Genomic DNA, 24,889 nt, shown 5'->3' with positions numbered 1-24,889 from the left:
CCAGCCTGGTGTGCTTCTCCTTGGTTGGAACGAAAACCTGCAGCCACACGGTCCTTTCTGGAATAGTTTGGACATGCCTGCTCTAGTGGATCAGTGGGTTTATTACACATATGTCAAAGCCAAGGCTCGGGGGCCGGATGCGGCCCGCAAATGATTTATATGTGGCCCCCCCGGATGATATTTGATTAGTATTAGAACTGGCCGCAGCCGCCTGCTGGTGTTTTGCACACACCAATACTACATTCCCCACAATGCAACGGTAGCCCATGAACTCACTGCAGCGCGGCAAACGGGCCTCGGCTTCATTATTCATCAGCAGCCAGAACAGATGTTAACTTTCAGTTACCCACTCCCCAAAAAGGAAAGTATTGTTTTGTCTGTGTCCTATAGATTTTTGTATTTTAATTTATTTTATTTATTTAGATTTATTTTTCAGTTGAACTCAACTTGCCTGTTGAAAATGTTTTCCCTCACAGAGCCATAAGAAAATATTGCTTTATTCATTTAATGCACAGGACTTTTTTTCTTTGAAGGAAGTTTGTTTTTGTGCCTGTTGAAAAATGTTTACACTTGAAATTACTGACAGAGTCATAGAAGAATATTGGATTGTTCATTTAATCATTAAGTAATATACATTGTGTTAGATCTTAGTTTAATAGGCTATGTGCAATCATTAAAATATGTTTTAATAAACATTGAACCAGTCCGGCCCTCGGCTTGTAGCAAATCTGTTTCTTTGGCCCTCAAACTTTGACATTTCTGGTCTATTACATGATTTGGCGCGACACTGGGCTGAATATATGTTTCAGAGTATGTCATGCAGTCAAGTACGATGGTTGAGTTCAAAGGCTTCATTTTATCACTCCATAAATTTGACCAAATGTGATATGTTAATGTCACATTTTATCTACTTTGGGTTTTATTAGAACTGGTTTTATCCTCCTTCAACCCTGCAAAGAACGCTGTGTGAAAACCTTTGAAAGCTGCCAAAAAAACAGATAATAATTTGTTTCGTTTATCACCCAGAACCCAGTAAACAATAAGTTTCACTCGGTTTTTCTGGCTCCATCTGGTCTGGCAACGCACCACCGTGACCACAGAGCCTACAGTGACGCTGCAGGCTTAGATAGTGAATACACACACACACACACACACACTGACAGTAACATACTGTCCACCCCGAGGCAGGCTGCGATGTCTTCAGCGTGACACCGACATGTTGTGTGTTCAGTCGTGTGTGTGTGCGTGTGTGTGTGTGTGTGTGTGTGTGTGTGTTTTCACCTTTTCCCTCCATGCAGCAGTGGAATGGGATTACTTTGATTGACAGGTGTGACCAGTGTTTATCATGCACACACTCACACCAACACTGTCTCATTACAATTGCCACATGAATATGTCATGTTAGGATTGCTATGGCAACAGTAACATGCACTGTACCTTGACATGAGTGGGATGTCGTGTTTTATCTGCTCTCAGGAATACTGTCATGCTGCCACGGCCACTGTTTCCTTCCTTCATTCTCAGTCTTGTTATCATATTTACATATTTCTGATATGTTGGTGCATTTATTGCTGCTTCTCATACGACAGCATAGAGCTGGTTTCAGCCACAAAGGTTTATTTTTATCAAACTAAAAAAAAAAGAAATAACCCACATTAACCCAAAGTTCAGTAATGTCGGCATCAGCAGTGCAGCGAGGGCAGGAAATGTACTTTAATGGATGAGGAGGATGCACATGAGGCAGCAGGTGTAAGGCTGGATCTCTGTCAGATGATAATCATCTGGGGACAGGTAGATACACAACAAATAGCAACAGGACAACATCATAAACATGTTCACAGCATTTCAATTTAAACATTTTGAGAAATACGTTTATTCTCATGTAGAGTTAAAAGAGGTTATTGATCTCATGTTAGTGAGTTAAACGCAGGGAAACAGTTAGCTTAGCTTAGCATAAATACTGCAAGCAGTTGGAAACAGCTAGCCTGGTTTGTATCTGGCATGTAATTAACCTGAAAAACCACAAATCCGTCTTTTTAAAATTTCTGCTGGTTTGGTTGTAGAGCACAAGCAGGTAAATACAAGTATTGTGGTCATGCTGAATCGTGCAGAGAAAGAAACCAGACTTAAATAATGTAGGCAGGCGTCAGACCCTGTATCCATCATCATTAAAGGTAATCCGGTGTTTGATAGCAGAAAATCATTTGGAAATGCCCAGTATTAATAACATGGCATTCAGCTGGTGCACCTTTGCAGCAGCTGTGGTGATTCAGTGATTCTTCCGATGTTTTCTCATGTGGGAACCAAAGAAATTCAGACTTTTCTATTTAAAAATATCAGAGATGTTAGTGGTGTTGGAGGAAAAGGTTTTCTGTTTTTCTGTCTGTTTTTTGACTTCTGCATCTGAGCACTGTGTGAAAAAGCCTCACGCTCGATCTGTTCGCAGCATTAAACCCGTTTTAACTGCTACACAACTCATGATCTGACTGATGGAGAGGCTCCCTCATCTAAGAATGGATCGCTTTGTTTTTGATTTTTTTTCCCTCTTTATGGCCAGGAACTATGAAATGTCGCCATAACTAGTAGTAAGAATTTCATAGTGGAAACTATAATTTATTTTTATTATTTATGAAGCCATTTGATTTATGAAGACAACATGACAACCCTTTGATAGCGTGGCCTCCTACCACAATGTGGCAAGAACATTCCTGCAATATAATATAAAAAGTGGGAATCATCCTTCCACGATATTAATGTAGAAGACGTCTGTAGTAAACATCGAAGGTCTCAGCGACATCTGCAACGCACACACACAATAATCACGCGTAGACTCACAAAAATTACGATATCAAAGCAGCACACGTTATTATTACACGTGTGGACAAGGTGGGAAATGAACTTTTTAAAATGCAGATAAACACCGAGAGAGAGACAATAAAGAGTACACTCACCACAATATACTCCTTTGTCCTTTGCCTGAGTCAGCACCAGACTCCCTTAACAAATCGCTGAGTTTTGTGAGTCGTTGTGAATTAGAAGAAACTTTCTAAACTTTGTGAAACGACGTATAACAAGCTACATCTTCATCATTTGTTCCCTGTTGTGAGTTCAGCGGAGTTGTACAATGAATTATGTCTTCGTTTGTGTAAAATGAGCATATTGCTTTAACAGCACAGAGGATGCACTGTGTTTTAACCAGGGGCATAGTTATAGACCACACTGGGGCCCATGCTGTACTATATCACAAGCAGGCCTCTAACAGAGCTATGGTATAAGAGCTTTCTCACTCACCTTGCCTTTAGTGTGTTGTTTGTTGGAGATCAGTTGGTATATATACCTCCTCAAATGTGCACATTCGCCTCTGTCATGGTATCAGTAACTTCATTGAAAAGCATCAGTAGCAAATAAAGTATAACAGAATTATAGGCTCATTCTACATATATCATAAAAGCTATAAAGAGGATATAAAAAATGATTAAATGAATATTTTTTATTTTCTCTGGTATTCATGTCATGCACAGGTGCAATGATGATTGCTGGGTAATATGTTGTCACATGTGGACCAAAGTTCTGTTCAAATTCACTGTTCTAATGTGAAGGGAAAAGAGGGAGAGAGAGGAAGAAAAGGCGAGACACAGACTTAATGTCTCTGATGAAGGATTATGTGTTTTGCTGTTGTTCATCAATGAAAAGCTAATTTGTAACAATTTAAATTTAATGAGGGGGGGGGGGGTCTCTGTTCCAGCAGCAGGATTAGCCTGTTGCAGAGCAGGAAGCAGATTGCAGCGTCATCCCGACAGTCGTGCTGATATTTCGTACTTACTGCTGTAATGCATAAAGTTGGTTATTTGCAGGTTGGATTGGTTGCAGGTGGGGATTAATTGGTCGGCTCTCATGATGGGTCTGGTGAATGCGGTAAATAAATAAATAAAAAGAAATCAAAGTGTGTGTGTATGTGTGTTGGCGTGTTTGTTTCTTAACTGAGGAGCTCATCAGTCATCACAGCCTCGTCATAGCAACCTGTCGTTGCTAACTTAAACCACTAGGTTTAATGTTGCCTGGCAACACAAACAGCAGATATTTGTACAAAAATTTATTAACTTATTTCACCATTTTGTCTGAAAGAACACTATTATTGTCACATTTTACAAAAACAGTAACTGCAATTTCATCTTCTGATTCCTGAAGACAAAGACACCAGACCTCCTTAAAAAACTGCAGGTTTTTACAAGTCGTTGACCTCGAGGAAACTTCATCAGCTTTATGAAATGCTGTCTGTGACAAATTCTTATTTTTTTTTTGTCTCCTGTTGTAAATTCATCAAATACCTGAATCCAGACTCATTTTCTTCATTTTCTTCTTGTGTTTGGACGCATCGTGTTTTTCCAGCGTAACGACTGACTGGACAGTTGCTGCAGCACCTGCCAATCAAATCCATCCACTGACATGATCTAGCCATGGACACAGTGGCCCCCTGAGTCTCAGAGATGTTTAGAGAGTACTTTGCATTTGAGCACATGGAGTTTAATTTCAGTGACTATCAGACTAAAGCTCTGTCTCTTCTCCCCTCTGCTTGTCTTCCTCCAGGTTAACAGACCTGTCAGGCTCTCTCACAGACGGACCTGTGAACTATAAGTACAAGACCAAATGCACTTGGCTAATAGAAGGATAGTAAGTATCAGTGTTCTTCTTCTCCTGCTGCCATCATTCATCTTACTTTGTTCCACTTGGTTAAAAACTGTGTTGTTGTGTCTTTTTTTTGCGTTTGGCTTGAGGGCTCCACATAAAGAGAGCTTTATTACTGTGTAAAGAGAAGGAGTTTGTTTTTGAATGCAGTTATGGTGCTCCACAGTTGCTTTTTGCCTGTTAGCTGCTCAGGGATGCGTGCTGCGCCAACTGAATGCACACTGTAATGGCTATGTAATTATATTTAAAGCCACTAACAGAACGGCGGCTGTGAACAATAAAACGTGGCCTGTTTAGGGTCACCTTGCTAATTGTCTGTATCCTCTGGGATGTTGGCTTTCATGTGAAGGCAGAAGATGTCCATTGTCTCGTTGGGAAGCATCGAAGGAAAGTTTGGGCTCAGTGAAATGTTTGAAAAGACCACTATGAATATTTTTAGCTAAGTCAAGTCCATTTTATTTAAAAATCCCCAAATCCTAAACCACAAATTTCCCTCAATGCCTTTAGCTATGGATGGATTGTCCAGATATTTGGTGCAGGCCTTCATGGCCCCCTGAAAATGAATGGCTGATTATTCTTTTTGCACGACCAGAAAATCTCCACTTGTGGTATACAATAAATATTCCTACCGCCTTTACAAATGCATTGTTCTGTATGTTCTCTCTCTCTGCCTGAAAGATTAGTTCTGTTTAATCTACTGTGTTGCACTGATAAGTTAGTCTGAGGTTATCCAGCTTTGGATGGAACAACTGTGTCTTTATTCTTGTGCAACTAGATCCACTTGCACTAATTTGCCATCCTTGAGTTCTTCATCTGACATGCTCAGCTTGCACTGAGAGTTGTTTTTGACTGTTTTTTACAGGGAAAATGTTACAGAGCTTCTTGGAATTTTGGGTTAAAAAATACAATCAGATCGTCTTTATGACGAGAGGTCTGGTTACACCTAAACACAGTTAAGACGTCTACTAAACGAGCTGGACTACTTTTTGATCAGCATGCTATTGCATTTAGCATTGATGTTCATGACCCCTGGTTGATGCTTCAGCTTTTCAAGTTCAGGTCAAAGCTGGCTGATTGGCCAGCTTTTCTCCAGCACCATTATCAGATGAACATTTTCACAACATCAAAATGTAATGGGCTGCGTATCATGAAATTTACTGAGCACATTCATGTGTCCAGGGGGATAAACTCCCAGCATTTCCTCTGCTTTTAGCCCCAGTGCTAAAGGGGATCTAAAATAGAAAGCTTATCTGTATGTTGCTAGCGTCATTTAGCGCTGTTGCATTGTGTGTTGTAGTGAAAACTGAGTACATCTACATGCACACCAGTTTCCTGGTTGTTGGTTTTGACGATATTCGGAACATGACAACACAGATTAACCCCATTATTCACTTCCTCATGCACGTTATGATTGAAAATCAGCAAAGTTTCCCTTTAAGGATCGCTTCAGTTGAGCTTTTCTGAGGCTCCGCAGACCCCTGAGGTGTCGAAGTGCGATCATAACCGCAGACTTCATGAGTAGTGGAGATGGTATGAAGCATATGGGTAATACACATTCATCAAATGCATTTTCGTCACACCTGTATGTTCTGTCTCCTCTCTCCCCGTCTCCCAGTCCTAATGCAGTTCTCAGGCTGCGCTTCAATCACTTTGCCACAGAGTGCAGCTGGGACCACATGTACGTCTATGATGGAGACTCCATTTACGCCCCTTTGATTGCTGTCTTCAGGTGAGCGCTTGCTATTCTGAATGGGAGAGCGGTGCGAGGGGGGAAATATGGAAATGACTCAGGTGGCCTTTAGCACGGCTTCAAAAGCTCCAGCGAATTTGCACTTATGCAGTCAAATGACTCCATGAAGGCAAACAATGGGCCTCATAATTACCATCGTGCCACAATACAGAGATAACAGAAACAAAATATTGCAATTACTCCCATTAGCCCTGAATACGACTTCTTTTCCTGGAGCTTTGTTGCATGTTTTTCTTTTTTTTTAATTTCTAATCATAATTTACAAGCACGTGGGTGTGACTGTTCATTAAAAAACAGTAATGCCACAATAATTTACCAACCTCTCGCTTTCTACTCCGCTCCATTGAGGCTTATCTCCTGTTGAGAGTTCAGTTGCTCCCAGGATATGAAGGAGCTAACTCGGCCCACTCCAACCAAGGAAAAATTATCTGCCATTTAAATGTACAAAGCCCAGACGGGTGTGGGATTATTACCTACAATAAACAAGCTTACGTTGTTCATTAAAAATGGGTGCATACTTGTGTTGAAAAAAAAAAGAGGCTACAGTTGCAGCAGGGAGGGACTCGACTCAGATTCATTATGGGCGAGGGTACATTTGCAGAGCATTGCATTTATTAAAAGAGACGGGCCGACCAAATAAGAAACCACCGACCCCGACTGAAAAACCTCATCAAACAAATAAAACGACTTTAAAGCTAATCGCTGTCATATTTTCAGTCCACAGCTGCTCACATGGAATCCTTTTTCTCTCTCAGCCCTCCAGTGGTGCTTTCAGACCGGGGTCCATGAAATATAGCAGCATTTCAAAACGCCTTTTTATTGTTATTACATTTTTAAGGGGCTGTCTGTCGGCCTCATTCTCATTCTGTGTCTTTCTCAGCGGTCTGGTTGTACCAGAGAGCAGGGGGAACGAGACGGTCCCAGAGGTGGCGACGACGTCCGGCTACGCTCTGCTTCACTTCTTCAGCGACGCTGCCTACAACCTGACGGGCTTCAACATCGCCTACGCGTACGTCCACATGCCAACCCCCGTCTCTCTTTGTCTGCCTGTCCGTCGCAGTTTCAGGCTAATCTAAACACACATGCCCTTACAGATACGTGAGGATAGATCATCTCGAGGTTTTCCAGTACCTTCCCAGACAATCCCTTTAAAGGATAGCTTTTGTTTTTTACAACCTGGATCTTATTTGTAGCATTAATTACGACCATTTACTCACCCAGACAACTTTGGTGGCATTTGGAGTCGTTTTGAAGAAATTAGCCCCAGAGGAGCGGCGCATATATCCGTATAATGCGAGTAATCGGGGCACCTGTGCGTAGCCTCTATAAACACATAATCTGCGGCGAAACTCGTTCATATTCCAATATTTTGTTATGATATGCTGGTGCTATTCCCCTCTGAGCCCGTGGTGGCATGTTATCAACATCCAGTGTCTCTAGGCAACTACCTCTGACGTGGATGATGTCATTTTCGAGCGCCGCCCGCTGCGAGCAACCAGCCACAACACGGCTAACTCTGCGGCGGTCAGCTAGCTTAGCTGTAGTTTGCGACTGTTATTTTTCACAAAACGGATGAATATTTTTCCGACTCTGAGGTGGTGGACGATGACTTTGTTTGCGATGGACGTCCTTACCGTTTTGAGTTAGCCGTGTTGTGGCGCGGCGCTCGAAAATGACATCATCCGCGTCAGAGGTAGTTGTCTAGAGATGCTGGATGTTGATAACATGCTGCCACGGGCTCAGAGGGGAATAGCACCAGCATATCATAACTAAATATTGGAATCTGAACGAGTTTCGCCGCAGATTATGTGTTTATAGAGGCTGCGCATGGATGCCCCGAGTACTCGCATTATACGGATATACGCGCCGCTCCTCTGGGGCTAATTTCTTCAAAACGACTCCAAATGCCACCAAAGTTGTCTGGGTGAGTAAATGGTCGTATTTGATGCTAGAAATAAGGTCCAGGTTGTAAAAAACAAAAGTTATCCTTTAAATCTAATGTAATGTGAAAGGGGTCACACTGTTGTGAACCCACGAAGAATCACCTCCAGCTCTGCACCTTTTGGCCTCTTTTCAGCAAACAGTGTCTGATAAACCTGCGCTGTACGCCACCTGCCTTGACATTGGTGGAGACCAAAAAGAGTGTGAATATTGAATCAGGTGAAGCACCAATCTAAATGAATGATGCTGTTCACATGTTCGATAACTGCCCAGCTTCACGTGAAGGTGTGAGAGTGGCCAGAACTGTCAGACAGCTTGTGCCGAAATACTTCCTGAATGACATAAATTGTCTTCAGCTGTTATAAATATGAAACACTTCAGGTTCAGGTCTATTGAATAGACATTTTTTGCAGCTCATCATTTTGCACTCACTGCACATATTGCTCATATATATTTAAGGTTCCTGGATTCTCGTCCCTAGAAACACAAACCAGAAAGTTTGAACAAAGAAGTGTTCGTTTTTTCTGGAAACGCTCGGTGTGGGGAAGCCTGACCTGAGCGGCTGGACAGGCTGTAGGAGGCAGACTGAGAAACGGTGTCCAGGTTTAACAAAAACTGACATTATGAGACACACGTGGCTAAAAATGTGCTCAAATGAACAGTTAACTTGGCTTAACTGCACAAAACTCAACTCATAGGAGCACAACATTAGCTGCTCAATTCACAACCAGCTAGTTACATTGACAGGTAGCTAGCTAACTGACCTTTTTCACAGCAGATATTTTGGCATGTGATTGCCGGAGAGGCACATCTGTAATTAATAATATTAAAGCCGAGTGAATTCTGTGTAGGTGAGCTAGTTCTCGGGCTTTGTTCTTGTGAAAGTGGCCTCGCAGGCATGACTTACTGAGACTTAATGGACCCGGGCCATCGTTAATGAATTAGTTTCACCTCACAAATAAAAAAAAATGCTGGCCTGAAAGAAGCCCTTTGTACCAGCTGTCAGTGTGTCTGAGGCTGTGCAACAGTCAAACCGGTGAGCTAATGCCGTTTCAGCTGGAGCTTCTTTTTCAAGTGCAGCAAAAACTAACGGCGGCATCACACCCAAACAACAAATTAGATGCTTTGCATTCAAAATGAAACTTTCATGTGGCTGTTTGCTGAAAATGTAGCAGCAATTAAAGCACTTTTTAATGGTTAGGTAAAGACTTTGGCCATGGTTAAGTGTAGGAAAAGAAATCAGCGTCAGAAATGTTTCACGTTTTTCTGCTTCATTCAGTCTTACAGCTTATTCCAAAGCTGTGTGAGCTGTCAAACACACACACAGGCCCACTTTGTCCTTAGCTAGCAAAGATCCACAGCCAGCTACTGTTAATGCCTGTACAGTCTGGTCATTTATGACAGTAAATGTGACTGCACCTTAAAATACGACCACATGACCCAAACATGGATGCTCAAATCATGGATAAAACATGATAAAGAGCTCTTTAGGGTTTAGTAAATGCGATGCATTGCCATATAGGCCGGCCTTCATGCTAAATATAAGCTGAGCTCTACTCTAAATGTCTGAAATCACATCACAGAGCTGTAGTGATTGCTTTAAATCTGCGTCACGAAATAAAACAATATTAATCTTAATAGTGTTTTCTTTCACCATAAATGCATCACCTCTTTCTGGACGCTGCCGTCCCACCATGTGCAGCTGCACTTTTATTTGTTTTTTACAGTACAAAGATGAATTCATGCTGTACATCGTAATGCTGCCTACACCATGTCACCACCTCTTTACACACACACACACACACACACACACACACCTGCCGCGTGGCGCCAGTAGTGACCGCCATGATGGAAAACTGAATGATGTGTGGCAGGTTGGACACATGGGAGGAGTGAGGACAGTTACCGTACAGTCACACAGCCTCAAGGCTCTCGGCACACACACACACACACACACACACACACACACACACACACACACACAGAGGGGAGATAAAGGTTGCCATGACGACCCTCCTGCAACAGCAGCAAACCAGCTTTTTGTATGAGCGAAAAACGATTTTTTCCCATCTCTCTATCTCTCAGCATCTGTATTTGTCTGATATTACGGGGAAACAGCGTGTAGTTCTCTAGTTTTAATGCGTCATTTCGCTCATCTCGTCCCTCTTCTTCATTTTCTCTCATTTTCTTTACACCGCATCTCTCATTTATCTCTTTTAAACTGTGTCTGTCTTGCTCCATCTCTCTAAAACGTCTCATGGTTCATCATTATATTACACTCAGATGTCAGGAACTGTCATCCAAAGCCACTTAGAGTAAGTGCATCCAGATTCAGTAGGAACAAGACGGAGATGTATTCAAAAGCTGGAAGTTCATCCGTCTTAAACAAACGTTCAGTGCTCCAGTGCAAGTGCTTCTTGTCCTTCATAACATTTTATTGATGAATAAGCACTGATCCACAACGGGCTGCACTTATTTAAAAATGACGCCTTGTGAAGGCTAACACCTTTACAGAATGCTTCATTTCTCATGACTGCGTGGGTCTGACAGCGTCAGCTTACTTATTGCATTAGTTTTCATAGCATGGCCGTGGAAGATATGTTCATATAGAGGCAGATCTCAGTTCTTGTCACCATTTTAGCCACTGTTTTAAATCAATGCACAGTCAGTGTTAATGCATTTCTGTACCATGAAGCCGATCAAGTCGCTGGTCAAACCAATTAACTGCAGGTTCAGTTGACTCCAAACACCCCTGAGAGTTCACAAACCATAACGTGAATGTCCTTTAAAACCAAAACTATCAGCTAAAAGAGGCTAATCGGCTCCTTACAGCTTGGTTTCAGCACTCCAGCCCTTTTCATATTACTTATCTTTATCACTTTATTCAGTGTGAAAATAAAAACAGCTAGATAATATCTTAACTTTATGTTTCTACCATCGTGCACCGTACACACAGTAAATTACTATGAACAAGAGAAATCATGACATTGTCGTTGTCTTAGCTACTTGCCAGCTACTCCTCCAGTGTTACTTTCATGATCTGCAGTGGCATCTAAAGTGGCATCTGAGACTGTGTAACCTTGAAGAACTTCCTCTCTAACTGTTTCCTCCTCCTCAGGATAAACTCGTGTCCCAACAACTGTTCGGGCCACGGCAGATGCAGCACGGCGAACTCCGTCTCGGCCCGTGTGTACTGTGAGTGCGAGGAGTACTGGAAAGGAGACGCCTGCAACATCCCGTACTGCCGGGATAACTGTGGCAGCCCGGACCACGGCTACTGCGACCTGACCGGAGAGAAGCTCTGCGTCTGCAACGACAGCTGGCAAGGTAAAAGTCCTTGTTAAAACAACGCTTGCTGTAAATGTAAATCATAATATCTAAAAATGTTCCAGGTCAACCTAATTTAGCGTAGTTTTATGATGTTTATCGATGTCTTTTGAGCTGAAGATCAATGGCTGGGGTGTCAGGTGGAACATTTTGAGAAATCTGTGTGTCATTGTTGCACCTTCATATAATTACTGTGTTGCAGCTGCACATCAGGCCAGTGCCAGTGTTCCTTATTCTCAGAACAAAAACTACATCTCTCATGATGCCTGTGATGAAGAGGACCTTTTTGATGTTTCTGTTTTGTTCATTGCTAACGTGAAAAGGAAACAGACAAAAGGAGGAGACGCGAAAGCACAACAGCAGCTGTTTTCCTGTTTATGAACAACACAATGCTGCCTGATTCAATATTATTTTATATGATAAGACAATAACTGTGATATCCTGGGAAATCTAGTCGAGTGGTGCATAATATATGTGGCTTCATTATTTTGCTTTTTATGTTTCATTTGTGAACAGTTTCGTCTTTCAGCGGAACAACTTTACGACGCGTGGGATCTTGGTATCTGAATAAAAACGATGCTGCGCTGCTCTTCTCCTTTTTCAAAAAGCTGCAGGTTTCTTGATGCACAGTGGTGGAATCTGAAAAGGACCGTCAATAAATATTAACTAAGCTGAATGGCTTGTAGATGCTGCCAATTTCCTCAGTACTGTCCCATTTGTTGAAGGCAATTACACTGATGTATTATCAATCTGAGACTCAGTGCCAAACACTCAGATTAATATTAGTATTTTATCATTTTATTAATGAAGTGTGTTCCATCTCATCAATAAAACACTCAGTGTCTTATTATCCTGCGCCTGCACCTGACAAACTGAGTCTACCCTCAAAACAAGTCAGAGCCAATGTTATCTCACATAGTAAAAATGGTATTTTTAATCTAAGGCCGCCACACGTTGCAGTTAAATTAGATTAGCTGGTGCGGCACTGCCCCCTCCTGGACGAATGGTGTAAACACAAGCAGACAGTCTGAGGAGTGAAGTCACTTTCTACTCTTGAAATGTTCATTTAAACAGTATTTTAGCTTGTTTTGTCTGCAGACATGCATGTAAATCTTTGTAAACTCAGGTGATGTGAATAAATATTAGTTTGTATGTCAGTAAAAAGAAAAAAACTTATAGCTGTATGTTTTTGAGCAGATTTATTCTGAATTTATTGTTTAAAACGTTGCCTGTACCCTGACCAATCGATTTGTGGCATGAAATTAAAACTGTTAATTCATTCTGCATTTGGAAACATTCACACAGGAAACAATCAGAGTAAACAGCAGCTCGCAATCATCTCAAATTTCAAACAGAGAGCTGCAAGTTCAAATAATTAATCAAAGTGCAATCAGCAACACACACACACACACACTTGTTCATTTTTTTTTTTCTGTGGTGTTTTCATGCAAAAACCTCTAATTGGCACCGAAAAGCTCTGAATCATTTTTGGAAATGCCGTCAGTGACGAGTCATTCATAAAAAAAAAACACGAATGAGACGGATGTGTGTGTCAGCAGTAATGAGTCAGGTGGGGACAGACGCCGCCTCAGAGCAGCCATCTGATACACAAACGCTGGGGGTAATAAAGGTGCCGGTTGCCACAGCAACCGCTGCTTCACAGGAAAATAAAATCTGTTTTTGCGTGAATGAAAAGAGCATGTTCTGCCGTTTGTCCTTCCCTCGTCCCCTTCCATCCCCACGCGCTCCTCGTCCCACCATCCACAGACAGAAAAGCGTATTTGAATGAGTGTTTTTCATTTGTTTCCTCTCCTCGTGTCTCATTTGTTACCTGCTGCAACATTAATCAGACCCACCTGCCTCATTAGAAACCCCCTGAAGGTCTGATCCCGTCTGAGGAGGTCAGCGGACCTCCCTGCTGTCATCTGATCAGCTCTCACATCTGATCAACGTGCATCCCTGCAGTTTCACTTCATCACTTCAAGTTGAACCTTCCTGAAGTCAAAGGATCGTCTGATCTTACCTAAAGATTTTTACAATGAAAGGTTTTTGTTCTGTCGAGAGCAGATCCTGCTTTCAGCAGCTGCTGCAGATGCAGAGGAGCTCTTTCCAGGTTGTGAAAAGTGACGGTCTGTGTTACTCTCAGCAGCGTGACTCTCAGGTCACATCTGTGGGCTCTTCTTTTTTTATCCTGGTGTCAAAATCCTAAAATGTCAAATTCTGCCGTCTGTGACACCAAACTGCAGACGCCATGTGATGACTCATTTGAGCTCTTTTCCTCCTCCTGTCACTTTGAACTTAGACATCTTAAATATCCAGTTTGTCTGTTGATGGCTCTGCTTTTTAACCGTGTTTGAGTCCATTAAAGATGCCGTCTGTCCTCCCTCTCTTTGTCTCAGGTCCAGACTGCTCTCTGTCCGTCCCCTCCACCGAGGCCTTCTGGGTGCTGCCAAGTGTCAAACCATCAGCTCAGTCTCTGGGTCGGGCGTCCCATCAGGCTCTGGTGCACTCTGGGCTGATGTGGGTGTTGGGAGGCTACTCCTTCAACTACTCCAACTACCACATGGTCCTCAAGTAAGCAGCAGCTGTCCGTCCGTCTCTCTGCCTTTCTGTCTGTCCGTCCTGTAGAACTGAGCTAAGGCGTAGAATTCAAAGCACAAAGCATCACTTTGGAAGGAGAAAAGACCCTTCTCACAGCACACATGCATGTCATAATCAATAACATTCGCAATATTAGTTTGTGGGCTGCACAGCTAGAAGATCCCCGGTTCTATCCCGCCTGGGATCTTTCTGTGTGGAGTTTGCTTGTTCTTCCTCCCACAGTCCAAAAACATGCTGAGGTTAATTGATAATTCTAAATTGTCCGTAGGTGTGAATGAGTGGTGTGCTTGGTTGTCTGTCTATATGTGTAGCCCTGTGGTAGGCTGGCGACCTGCCCAGGGTTTCCCCTGCCTTCGCCCGAGACGGCTGGGATAGGCTCCAGCCCCCCCCCGTGACCCTGCAAAGGATTCAGCGGTGTATAGATAGATGGAATATTAGTTTGTTCCATTAGTTCAGTGCCAGGCTTATAACACTTAATGGAACTGAACCATATTAAAGAAATCAGTGTCACCTGTGCATGTGTCTACTGTGAAAAAGGTCTTTAAAAAGGTGTCATTAATAACATTACATTGGGCTGCGTTGAATTGAGCTCCAGGTTCAGAGTCGTGGTGTTGTGCATGCTGGCTGGCTGCACTTGACCACCAGAATGGAACAGAGCCCACATTGATGTTATTTGTTCCTCGTGTGCTTAAATTCCACCTCTGTAGCACTGCACTGTGGTACCACTTAGAGAACTTTGTTGGATGCATGCAAATAAGTACATTTTCTCAAGTACTGCACCTCAGTACAAATTCAAGGTACTTGCAGTTTTCTGCTTCTACTCCATTACTTTGTACATCTCAGAGATAAGTACTACACTTTTCACTCCATCTCATTTGTCTGACAGCTTTAGTTAATCGTTACTGTTCAGAGTGAAAACCATGTATGTCCAGATGTGTTGAATGTTCTCCTTCTGTTTGAAAAGCCTCTTGGATCAGCTGGAAAATGCATCAAAGCTGAAAACAGGCTGTTTTTCTGAGATACGAGGTTCTCACAAGACAAACATACGATGATCTTATAGAATATGATGCATCGCTGTAGATAAAACCAGCCAACAGTATATAAAGTAGTTTAAATGAGCTCAACCTGAAACATCTACAGCAGTAAACTGCAGCATTAATGCAGCAGGAATATTAATCCACAAACATCAGATATGACAGAAAAACACTGACAGGAACATTTTACTGATACAGCAACAACTTTTACTGCCCAGAATTTAAGTGCATTTTTATTTTTACTCAGTGAGGTTGCAGGACTTTTACTTCTTCCACCGCTGCCCTCTCAGTCTTCCTTTGATTTCTCTTTTCTGTTCACAGCTACAACCTGGAGAGCAGCACGTGGGACGTGGTGCCCGTCAGCAGCGGCCCCCTCTACAGATACGGCCACTCGTTGGCTCTGTACCAGGTAATGCAGCTGTGGCTGCTACATTTCATCTGAAAATCTGAAAACCCAGTACAGTGCATCTGATGCATGCATTCAGGTGATGAATAACAGGCAGCGTTTCCGTTTTCACGCCTTCGTGCACACAAACAGATGTTTAAATGCAAACGCAGTCGAGTCGAGCTGCGAGTGTCAGGATTGCTTCAACCACTCCCAAAAAGTTCAGTTGGAAGTTTCATGTTTTAGTTTCATATATAACAAGTACTTTTACTTGTTGTGCTTAATTTAAAGTATGTTTGACATGTACTCTGAAAAAGTGTTTATCTAAATTAGATCAGTTGTACTTAAATGTGTTAAAAATGAATATACTAATTCTGCAATACTAAAAGTGGTATTTCAAATTACTTTAAAAAATGTACTTTATTGTAAATGTATTATAAATTGTACTTAGATGTACTTTTAAAATGTACTAAATTACAAATACCTTTAATAGCAATAAAGTGTACCTATGAAAGGTATACTTTTGCACTATTAGCACCTTAATTAAAGTGTACTTTAATTTCACATATATATATATATATATATATATATGTATATTTAAGTATGTTTCCAACACGGTGGTGGTTTAATACAGTTGTACTGCGAGTGTGTTTTGACAGTGTGTGAGCAGCACACAGTTTGTCCAACACCTCGAGCCAATTAAACCAACCAGCATCAGTCCGCAGCTCTAAATTCTGACAGCTTGAGTTTACTGAAAACACGTTTGTGTTGTGGCTCATTTAAAGAGGACAGTAATAAAACAGATAGCCTGTGAAGTGCAGCGCTGCATCTCGTGCTGTTACAGAGCAGAACTGCATGTCAGCTGCACGTAAACTGAACTCTGCGTTAAACTTGTTCGTCTGTTTTAACCGGCACCCCTGGAAGATGAACCAGTTTGTTTCTCCATGTTGAAACTTGTGGCTTAAACCGCTCATCAGCTGAGTTTCACTGTGTTATTGTTGTTGGTAAATTATTCATCTTTTGTCTAAATTATCGAATAAAAAACATTTTGTAGTTGCAGCTTCTCAAATGAAATCATTACTTTTCTTTATTTTCTCTGTTTAAAGTTATTTTAAACTGGAAATCTTTTGAGTTTTTGACCATTTGAAGTTGTAATTGTCTGTTTGATATCACATATTGTTGAGCCTCCATCATTATTTTTGACACTTTAGACTGATTAATAATTGCTCATTATTAATTACTTATAATCCACAAATGTGTGAATGAGGAACGTAGCCGTTACCTCTTTCAAACATGTTTATGCAGTAACAGGAAGTCATTTTATAGGACTGTAAAGAAAACCTTTTTTCAAAGACCAGCCCATCATTCACCAGTGAAGACATGAGAACATCAGAATCATCCCTGTGTCCCCGATAGATCACTTACTCCACAGCTCGGCGCTTCAGATGATGTGTCGCTGTCCAAATACTGGGGCGCATGCTTATTTTGTGTGGGAGAGGTCATTTAATGGTGAAGGAGGGAGGGAGAATGAAGACAGATGCCTCTGTTCTGCTGTGATGAAGGTGAGATTTCACCTGGAGGAGGTCAGCGTGTCCGGCTGAAGGCTGAGGAAGATTTGTAGGCAGCGCAGTTCGTACTGGACACAGGTTTTAACTCCGGACCCCCCCCTGCTGCGCTGTGGAGGGTGACAGTAAAAACTTCACCGCTGTAGTTTGTCGCCTTCTCGTGAAACCTCTTAAACTTGAGCAGAGCTGCTGACCCTTCACCTCTCACCCGTCAGCTGATATTTTACGTGACTCCTACACGACGAGCTGCACTGGTGTGGAGATCAGTGCATATTACAGCATGTTAGTTTACATTAGAGACTTAAAGCCGCTATAATCAATATTTTAGATGTGTTTGAGCTTAAGAAGTGCTGGTATTTTGTTAGCATTGTTAGCACACATCCAGGCTAGCTGTTTCCAGTCTTAGTGCTAAGCTAAGCCAAGCAGCTGCTGTGAGAGGTATTGATCTTCTTATCTAACTCTTGGCAAGAAAGTTAATAAGTATATTTCCCCAAATTATTCCTTTAATGGACCCCAGGAAGAGCAGCAGCCACATCAGCGGACGTTAATGGGAATCCTCTTCACACGAAACAATAAACAACAGTTTTTCTGTGTCAGCTATCAGTGTCAGTGTTGGGTTTACAGCTTATTGCGCTGCCCCCAAGTGTCCCAAAATCAATAATGGGTTTAAATGAGGGTTTCTGGCTTTCATCTGGATACAAGACAATATTTATTTACAGCAGCATTAAGGAGAGACTAAATGAAGTCAGAGTGCTGAGGCCTCATCTTAGCTTCAGGTGTAATTTAGATTGTTTTTTTTTTTTTTTTTGTTTAGTTTTGTTTTGCACTGAACAAGGACTCCTCCTCAAACTATATATTCTGCCTCACGGGCGAATTTCTCCATTATCATACAAATGAACAACAGCTCTGAGGAGGTTCTCCACCGATGGAGCTTTGGCACACTGGAAGCAGCATACAAAACACATTATACAATCATATCTTCCTCTGAAATGTGTATCACGTCTGCACAACACTTCTATCTTAAAGCTGCTGTGCAGGACTTTTACACATAAATGAACATCGGTTACATCCCGTGAGTTTGCAGCATCCTGATGAAGCCTATCAGTGCCCAGTAAAACTTTCAGTATTGCTCAGTAAACTGGTGTTTGTAAATCTGATATTCCCACAGTGGTGTTTCTGGTGTTTGTGTAATAACACTCACTGCCAGAAGGGGGAGACAAACCTTCCTTCACACACTCAACCCTCCGAGTCTTCTCCCTCACGTAGGATGACATCTACATGTTTGGTGGGAAGCTGGAGGCCAAGTCAGCCAACGTGACGGACGAGATGTGGGTGTTCAACATTCCCAGACGCACCTGGTCACCACGGAAACCAGCCCCGCCTCCTCCCTACGCCCTGGAGGGACACACCACCCACGTGGTGGAGCTGGCGGACGGCGAGCCGGTGATGCTGATCTTCTTTGGCTACTCGCCAATCTACAGCTACATCAACAAAGTCCAGGAGTACAACATCAGTAAGTGCACCTGCTGACTGTGCTGTCATCGATTCAGTTTTCTTTGGCCAGTGTTTAATTGCTTTTTATTGATGGAAGTCAAACACAGGGACTCTTCAAGCTGTTGACATTTTCCAGAGGCCCTGCTCGGTCTTCACACAGGTCTCGTCTGTTTGGCTTGTAAAACAAGCTATTAGTTTTTAAAACAATTTAGATTTTTTTGTATTTTAATGTTTTGTATTACTTTGAGAATGGACTCAGCAGAAATTGGCATTCTTTGTCGTGGAAACTGCTTTGTTGGGATGTTACTTCATTAAAAACCCCTCACCAGTCCAGTAAAAATGAGCCTAAAATGCCTCTCCAAGGCATACCCAATGAAACTGAGAGCTGTTGTTGAACCATTTGGTGTACATGCATGGATTTGGTCTCTTTTGAAAGGTAACACTCAGTCAGAATCAGTGCTACTGCCATTGAGTGATAGAAGTTTGAACACACTGAAGTAGAAGGGTTTTATTTCTGCCTTCATTTTTTTTTTTTTTTTTTTTACATATAAATGCTTGTAGATGACTATATCTGGGACTTATTAGCTGGAAAACACAAGAGGACCAAAGCATGATGCCTTACCATAGCCATGTTAAATAAAAACTATATATTTAGGTATATTTAGGACCCCCCCCCCCCCCCCCCCCCCAAAAAAAAAAGGGATAAAAAAAGAAAAACAAAAGTCAATTTGCTAGATATTAATCAAAATAAATATCTGTATTTATATTCATGAATCTAAACTGTGGCCAAATATTCATATTTAAGGTATTATACGAATATTTTTTATCTATATTGAGGCCATTCACTATATTTATCACTTCGAACTGTGTCTAATATCACTATTCACTACTAATAGCGCTTAATTCGTTGTTTTGAGGCACTGGAGCTGTAAATAGGCACTGCAGTGGGAGATCTGTGTGCTCAGAATTCCATTGGCTATTCAAAACGCCAGTCATCTTCTAAATCAATTGCGATTAGCTCAATCTTCACAAGAAGGCTGTCCTTCTGTTCGACTCAAACTGTTATTGGCTGATTTTGTTCATGTGCTTCATGTGCCAGATGTGATTGGTCAAGTGAGACTGGGGTCAAGATGGCGCCAATTTGTGTAAGTTTCCGGAAGTTGTTGTGGAAACACAGAAGACTAGCATATCACCTGCTAATTTGAAAGGAGAAAACATCTGTCTGAGGATTATTATCGTGTTTTGGACTAAATACTTGGATCTTTGTTGATGTTTCCAGACTGTTTTTGTCAGAGTGTTATTGACCTGTGGATCACTGATTGTTGGTGAGTAGTTGTTTGTCTGCTGTTGGTGTTTCTCCTGTTGTGATTTGTATCTATTGATTGATAAGAAATTTCGCTTTTTAACTGTGTATAATATGAGTATAAATGTGAATGTAGCGTTTGTGTCAATAGACATGAAGAAAAATAAACAGCAACACGCTCTCCTACAGGCGCTGGCGGCATGTCTGAATGTAGGAGGTTGTCCTTGTTCTTCAGGTAGTTATGGTGATCAGTGTGGCAACACATGGTGGCAGAAAGTTTTCAACTTCAGACTGGACAACTGGAGAATTACATCAAATCAACACATTCAAAACCTGCGAACCAGAGCTCGCACAGCTCCCAGAGCTTTGGCCTCAGCTTCTTCCTTCTTATCTCAGACATGAGGTGGATCTCAGATTCACACCTCAAACAATTCTCTTCACACTGAGCCAGGCTTTCCGGAGTATAAAACACAGCAGAGACCACGGTTACAGTACCTAAGCCAGCCTTGCTGAGAGGAGGATGCAGTTTTCTGGTGGAGTGAAGCGAAGCTTATGTGTGAACAGAAGGAAGATGGAACATCTCATCATCACAGATTTCTGTGTGACTTTTGGCTGCAGCCATTTAGACCTGAAGTTGGTTTTGTTGGCGAATCCAGTAGATATAAGATTGATTATCCCCACATGGCCATCATGCGAGTCGCTAGGGTCGCATGAATCATGGTGTGAATGGGTGTTAAGCCACCTGGGGAGGGATCTGCGTTGTAGGTGACAATATAAACAATGACTGGTGGTCCAAGTGGTTTTTGTGTTGTGTTGTCTTGCACTGTGGACCCAGAGAAGGATGTGCAGCTTTCACTGTAAATATGCACGAGTGACAGTTAATATGAAGATAAGGCTGGCAAAAAAACCCACACTATTTTTATTTATATGATTTTACCATGTCAAACCCACAGATGGGTGTAATAGGTGGACGTCCTCAGACTTGTGGCCATTTACTTTGATTCGCTTTGATTCTCTGCTCAGCCAGTAGATGGCAGTGTTATACAGCGCTGTACACCAGCAGCTGAACTCAGAGCTGGATCCCATGTAGAGAGGAAAACACACATGCACACACCTTACATGACACACACACAGGACTGACTGCAATGCAAACATGTGCAGACACACAAACACACACACACACGCAGCGCAGTCATTAAGAGGTGGCACCGAGGCTGGTCTGGGAGAAGACAATGATTAATGGATCCACTGCCTTCCCTCACTCTCCAACCTTCCTGCCATTCTGTTTTTCTCTTTCCCATCCCTCCTTCTCTCTTCTTCTACGCTCTCACATCCTCTTCTTTGACTCCTTCCGTCTTTTTCCTTTCATCTGCCAGGCCTCCCTTCCTGACCCGCTCTGTCATCACTCCGCCTCGGTCCCCCTCATCTCCCGCTCCTTTCCCTCACCCTTCCCTTTCCTTCCCTCTCTCCCCTCATCTGACTGTCACTTTCATCTTCACCCACCTCTATCGCTTCCCCCCCTCTCCTCTCTCTGACAATGTCACGGCGTAAGTCTGCACTGAGCATCATTAGGCTTCAGAGGCAGCGACTCAGTCAGCGCAGCCTGGAAATGAACGGAGGGGAGTCGAAGCGGAGTGTAAAATATGAGGTAAAAGGATTTAATGACCACTCAGAGAGGCAGGTTCACAGCAATTAGCTGCCAGAGATGAGATAAGAGTTGACCTTCTACTTTCTTGTCATCTCTTCATGGTTGCCCCTCTTTCTATCGCTGCTTCTCTTGTTCTTTCTTTTTTTACTTCGTTCTCTCTGAGCCAGTGTTCTGCTGTCTGTCAATGACTCTCTTCTTCTTGCTTTTCCTCTTTTACTCATCAATTCACTTTTTCTTGGCCTGATATTTTAATAAAGGAAATATGTGGCCAGTGCGTTAGAGCCGGACCGTTCCATGATTGTTGCGTTTGAGATGAAATGAAGTGATAATGATATATCAGCCAAACAAACAATTCATTTCAGTATTTTTGATAAGAATCTGTCACATTTGGTTGTTGAGATTTCTGATAAGATGCACAGTGAGTAGGACAGCTGAAAGATAAACTGAACTACATTAGAGACAGCTTCTAAATGAGCTCAAACACATCTTTTCTGCGTTGCTTATTTGTACAGCTAATTCTTATTTATGCCAACATAAGTGGGATAAACTAAATCAGCCAAGAGAAGAAACTTCATGAGCAGCTGTTAGAGTGTATTTACCTGCAGTTGTATATGTGATCGTCTGTTTCAGAAGTTCATGAACACGCGTCTTCACTTCGTAGTTCTTCTTCCTCAGTGTGACCTCTCCTCTCTATAGCGACCTGTCTCAACAGTCGATTCATGACCACGACATCTGTGTTTGGTTAAAATGGTACAGCTCAGTCAGTGAACAGGGTTTTTGCTTTGGATTCAACATGATGCCAACTGAAACTGTCTTTCTCGTCCTTGTTTTTCTGTATACTAAAAGTTAGTTTCTTTCATCCATCCTTTTTTGTCTTTGTCTTTCTCTCATACTTTTGCCAAGGAAGTTGTGTTTTTGGTGCTGTATGTTGGTCTTTCTCTGTTCTGTGGGTTAGCAGAATATCTTAAAAGTGGATTCCTGTAAAGTTTTGTGGCAACGTCAGCCAACAGCCAAGAGAGAAACGCTCGTTTTATTGGTGCCTATACCACCATCATGTGACCATTTTTAAGGTTTTGGTAATAAACACAATTCCTTTTTCCTTAAGTCAGGACAAGCTTGTCTCTTTAGGTCACACCCAGTCTTAACCATTTCATCCAATGGCATGCGCACGTTGTTTTGATGATGTGGGCAATTTAAAGGCGCTGCTATACAGCAATCATTTATCTTTGTCCAATCACGTGTTCACAGAGTGGTGAACCTCGTTCCAACGACTCTGAGGATGCCCCTTTCAGACCCAGTCATGATGCTATCACCTGTTATCAACCTGTTTACCTGTGGAACGATCCAAACAGGTGTTTTTGGAGCGTTCCACGTCTTTCCCAGACTTTTGTTCCTCCTGTTCCAACTTGTTTGAAACGTGTTGCTGCATCAAAATCACAATAAGCAGATATTTACAGAAATCAGTGAAGCACTAAATATAAGCAAACATTTAATATATTGTCTTTTTTACTGTTTTCAGTTGAGTACATGTCAGAAAGCATTAGTTGATTATCACATTCTGCTTTTCTTTATATTATATTTTACACAGCATCCCGGGGTTGTACATGTGATTTTACAGCCATCAGCAGCCGGTGGGTGTATTCAGATTACATTTGAATTTAAAGACAGACACATTTCGAGGGCTGTATGGAGATATTCCCTCTGAATGCTTTCTAGCTCATTTTGTCGTAGTTTCTCAGTTTTTTTCCTCTCTGCTCTCATCGCTATTCACAGTCTCGGGGGTTTACCGTTCCAGGTGACGGCACGTTTTCTCAGGCTTTTGAAGCTCCTCCTCCTTCCAAGGCTTTGTTTGTTGTGTTGTGTCTTTCCTTTTATTGGGGGCTGCTCTGCTGATGTAATCCCTGCCTGTTTTTAATAAGATTTTCCATGCACCTGAGTTAATCGGTATGCATCATGCTGCTCTAATAAAGGGGCACTTTTAAATTCAATAAACTCTAATTTCCTCTGGTCTCTCTTACTGTTTGGCTCCCTCTCTCTGTCTCCTCTCTTTTCTCCTCCCTCGCTCTATCTCACCTCCAGAATTAAAAGTGCTTTGCTTTGTTGGCACGAATGTGAAAAGCACATCTTGCCAAAGCATCAAAAACTTCTTAAGTGATCAACTTTGATCTTTCTGCGTGAGCGTGCTGCATTAATCAGACCTCTCTGTCCTCTCTGTGTCTCAGGGTCCAACTCGTGGCAGGTTGTGTCTGCTGGAGGCGCGGTGGTCCAGGGGGGTTACGGCCACAGCAGCGTGTACGATGAGGCCAGCGGCTGCGTGTTCGTGCACGGGGGTTACAAAGCACTTAGCAACAACAAGTACGGCCTTGTGGACCACATGTACCGATACCACGTCCATACGAAGACATGGTGAGAGCACATAATTATGTTATGCATCTCTATTCTCAGAACACATTTAGATTTGAGTTGCAGCAATACTGAAACCTGCCAAAATGAAAATTACAACCTCATCCATAGTGAGCACATCAGCTGCCTGCATTATTCTCTGAGCTGCTCATCTGGTCCAGGGTTGCAGGGAGCTGGAGCCAATCCCATCGTGCATTTTTAATTTAAATTATTATGTGAAACTGTGACTGAAATATTTACCTGGCATCAGTTTCAAAAAACAGTTTTAATCTAAATTCAATCATTGAATTTATACTGTGAAATACATACTGTGAAAATAAGAAGTTAATTCATGAAAAGAAGTGTTGGTCATCTGAAGAAACAGTGATTATGTGTGTGTGTGCATTCGCTCTGTGATGTATTAACTAGTGTTTTTAGGTCTTTTTACTCGTCTCCTTCACTATCTGGAGCATAAATTCATCATGAGACCAGAAAAAATTGCTTCTTAGACATTATGTAAATGTAGAGGAGCATCTTTTAACCGACCTGGAAGAATTTTTTAGTTAAATAATTTTACCAAAGTTTCATCCTTCGCAACATTCTTAGAGGAGCCTTTCTTCACAATGAGCTTTGACGCTTGAGTACATTTTGAAGCTAAAATCATTTTAATAACCAAGTTGTTTTATTATACTGAAGTACATTTTTAATGCAGGACTGTACCTGTGTTCATGTCTCTGGGCTGATTGTTTATGTACGGACCTAAACACCATATC

At 42.0% G+C, this 24,889-nt stretch overlaps 1 protein-coding gene across 1 annotated transcript in view; it reads left to right on the top strand.

Moving 5' to 3' along the window:
* atrnl1a (attractin-like 1a) overlaps window positions 1-24,889 on the top strand; it is a 246,474-nt gene that overhangs the window by 28,362 nt on the left and 193,223 nt on the right. Inside the window, exons 2-9 of the mRNA XM_041947414.1 lie at window positions 4,588-4,671; window positions 6,302-6,415; window positions 7,317-7,445; window positions 11,496-11,704; window positions 14,104-14,278; window positions 15,661-15,748; window positions 18,556-18,802; window positions 23,957-24,140. Coding sequence (XP_041803348.1) covers window positions 4,588-4,671; window positions 6,302-6,415; window positions 7,317-7,445; window positions 11,496-11,704; window positions 14,104-14,278; window positions 15,661-15,748; window positions 18,556-18,802; window positions 23,957-24,140 — 1,230 coding nt within the window. The remainder of the gene's footprint in view (window positions 1-4,587; window positions 4,672-6,301; window positions 6,416-7,316; window positions 7,446-11,495; window positions 11,705-14,103; window positions 14,279-15,660; window positions 15,749-18,555; window positions 18,803-23,956; window positions 24,141-24,889) is intronic.

Source organism: Chelmon rostratus, chromosome 11 (assembly GCF_017976325.1).
Source record: "Chelmon rostratus isolate fCheRos1 chromosome 11, fCheRos1.pri, whole genome shotgun sequence".
Taxonomy (NCBI): domain Eukaryota; kingdom Metazoa; phylum Chordata; class Actinopteri; order Chaetodontiformes; family Chaetodontidae; genus Chelmon; species Chelmon rostratus.
Note: the sequence above shows the minus strand (reverse complement) of the source record. Positions and strands in the feature narration are given on the sequence as shown.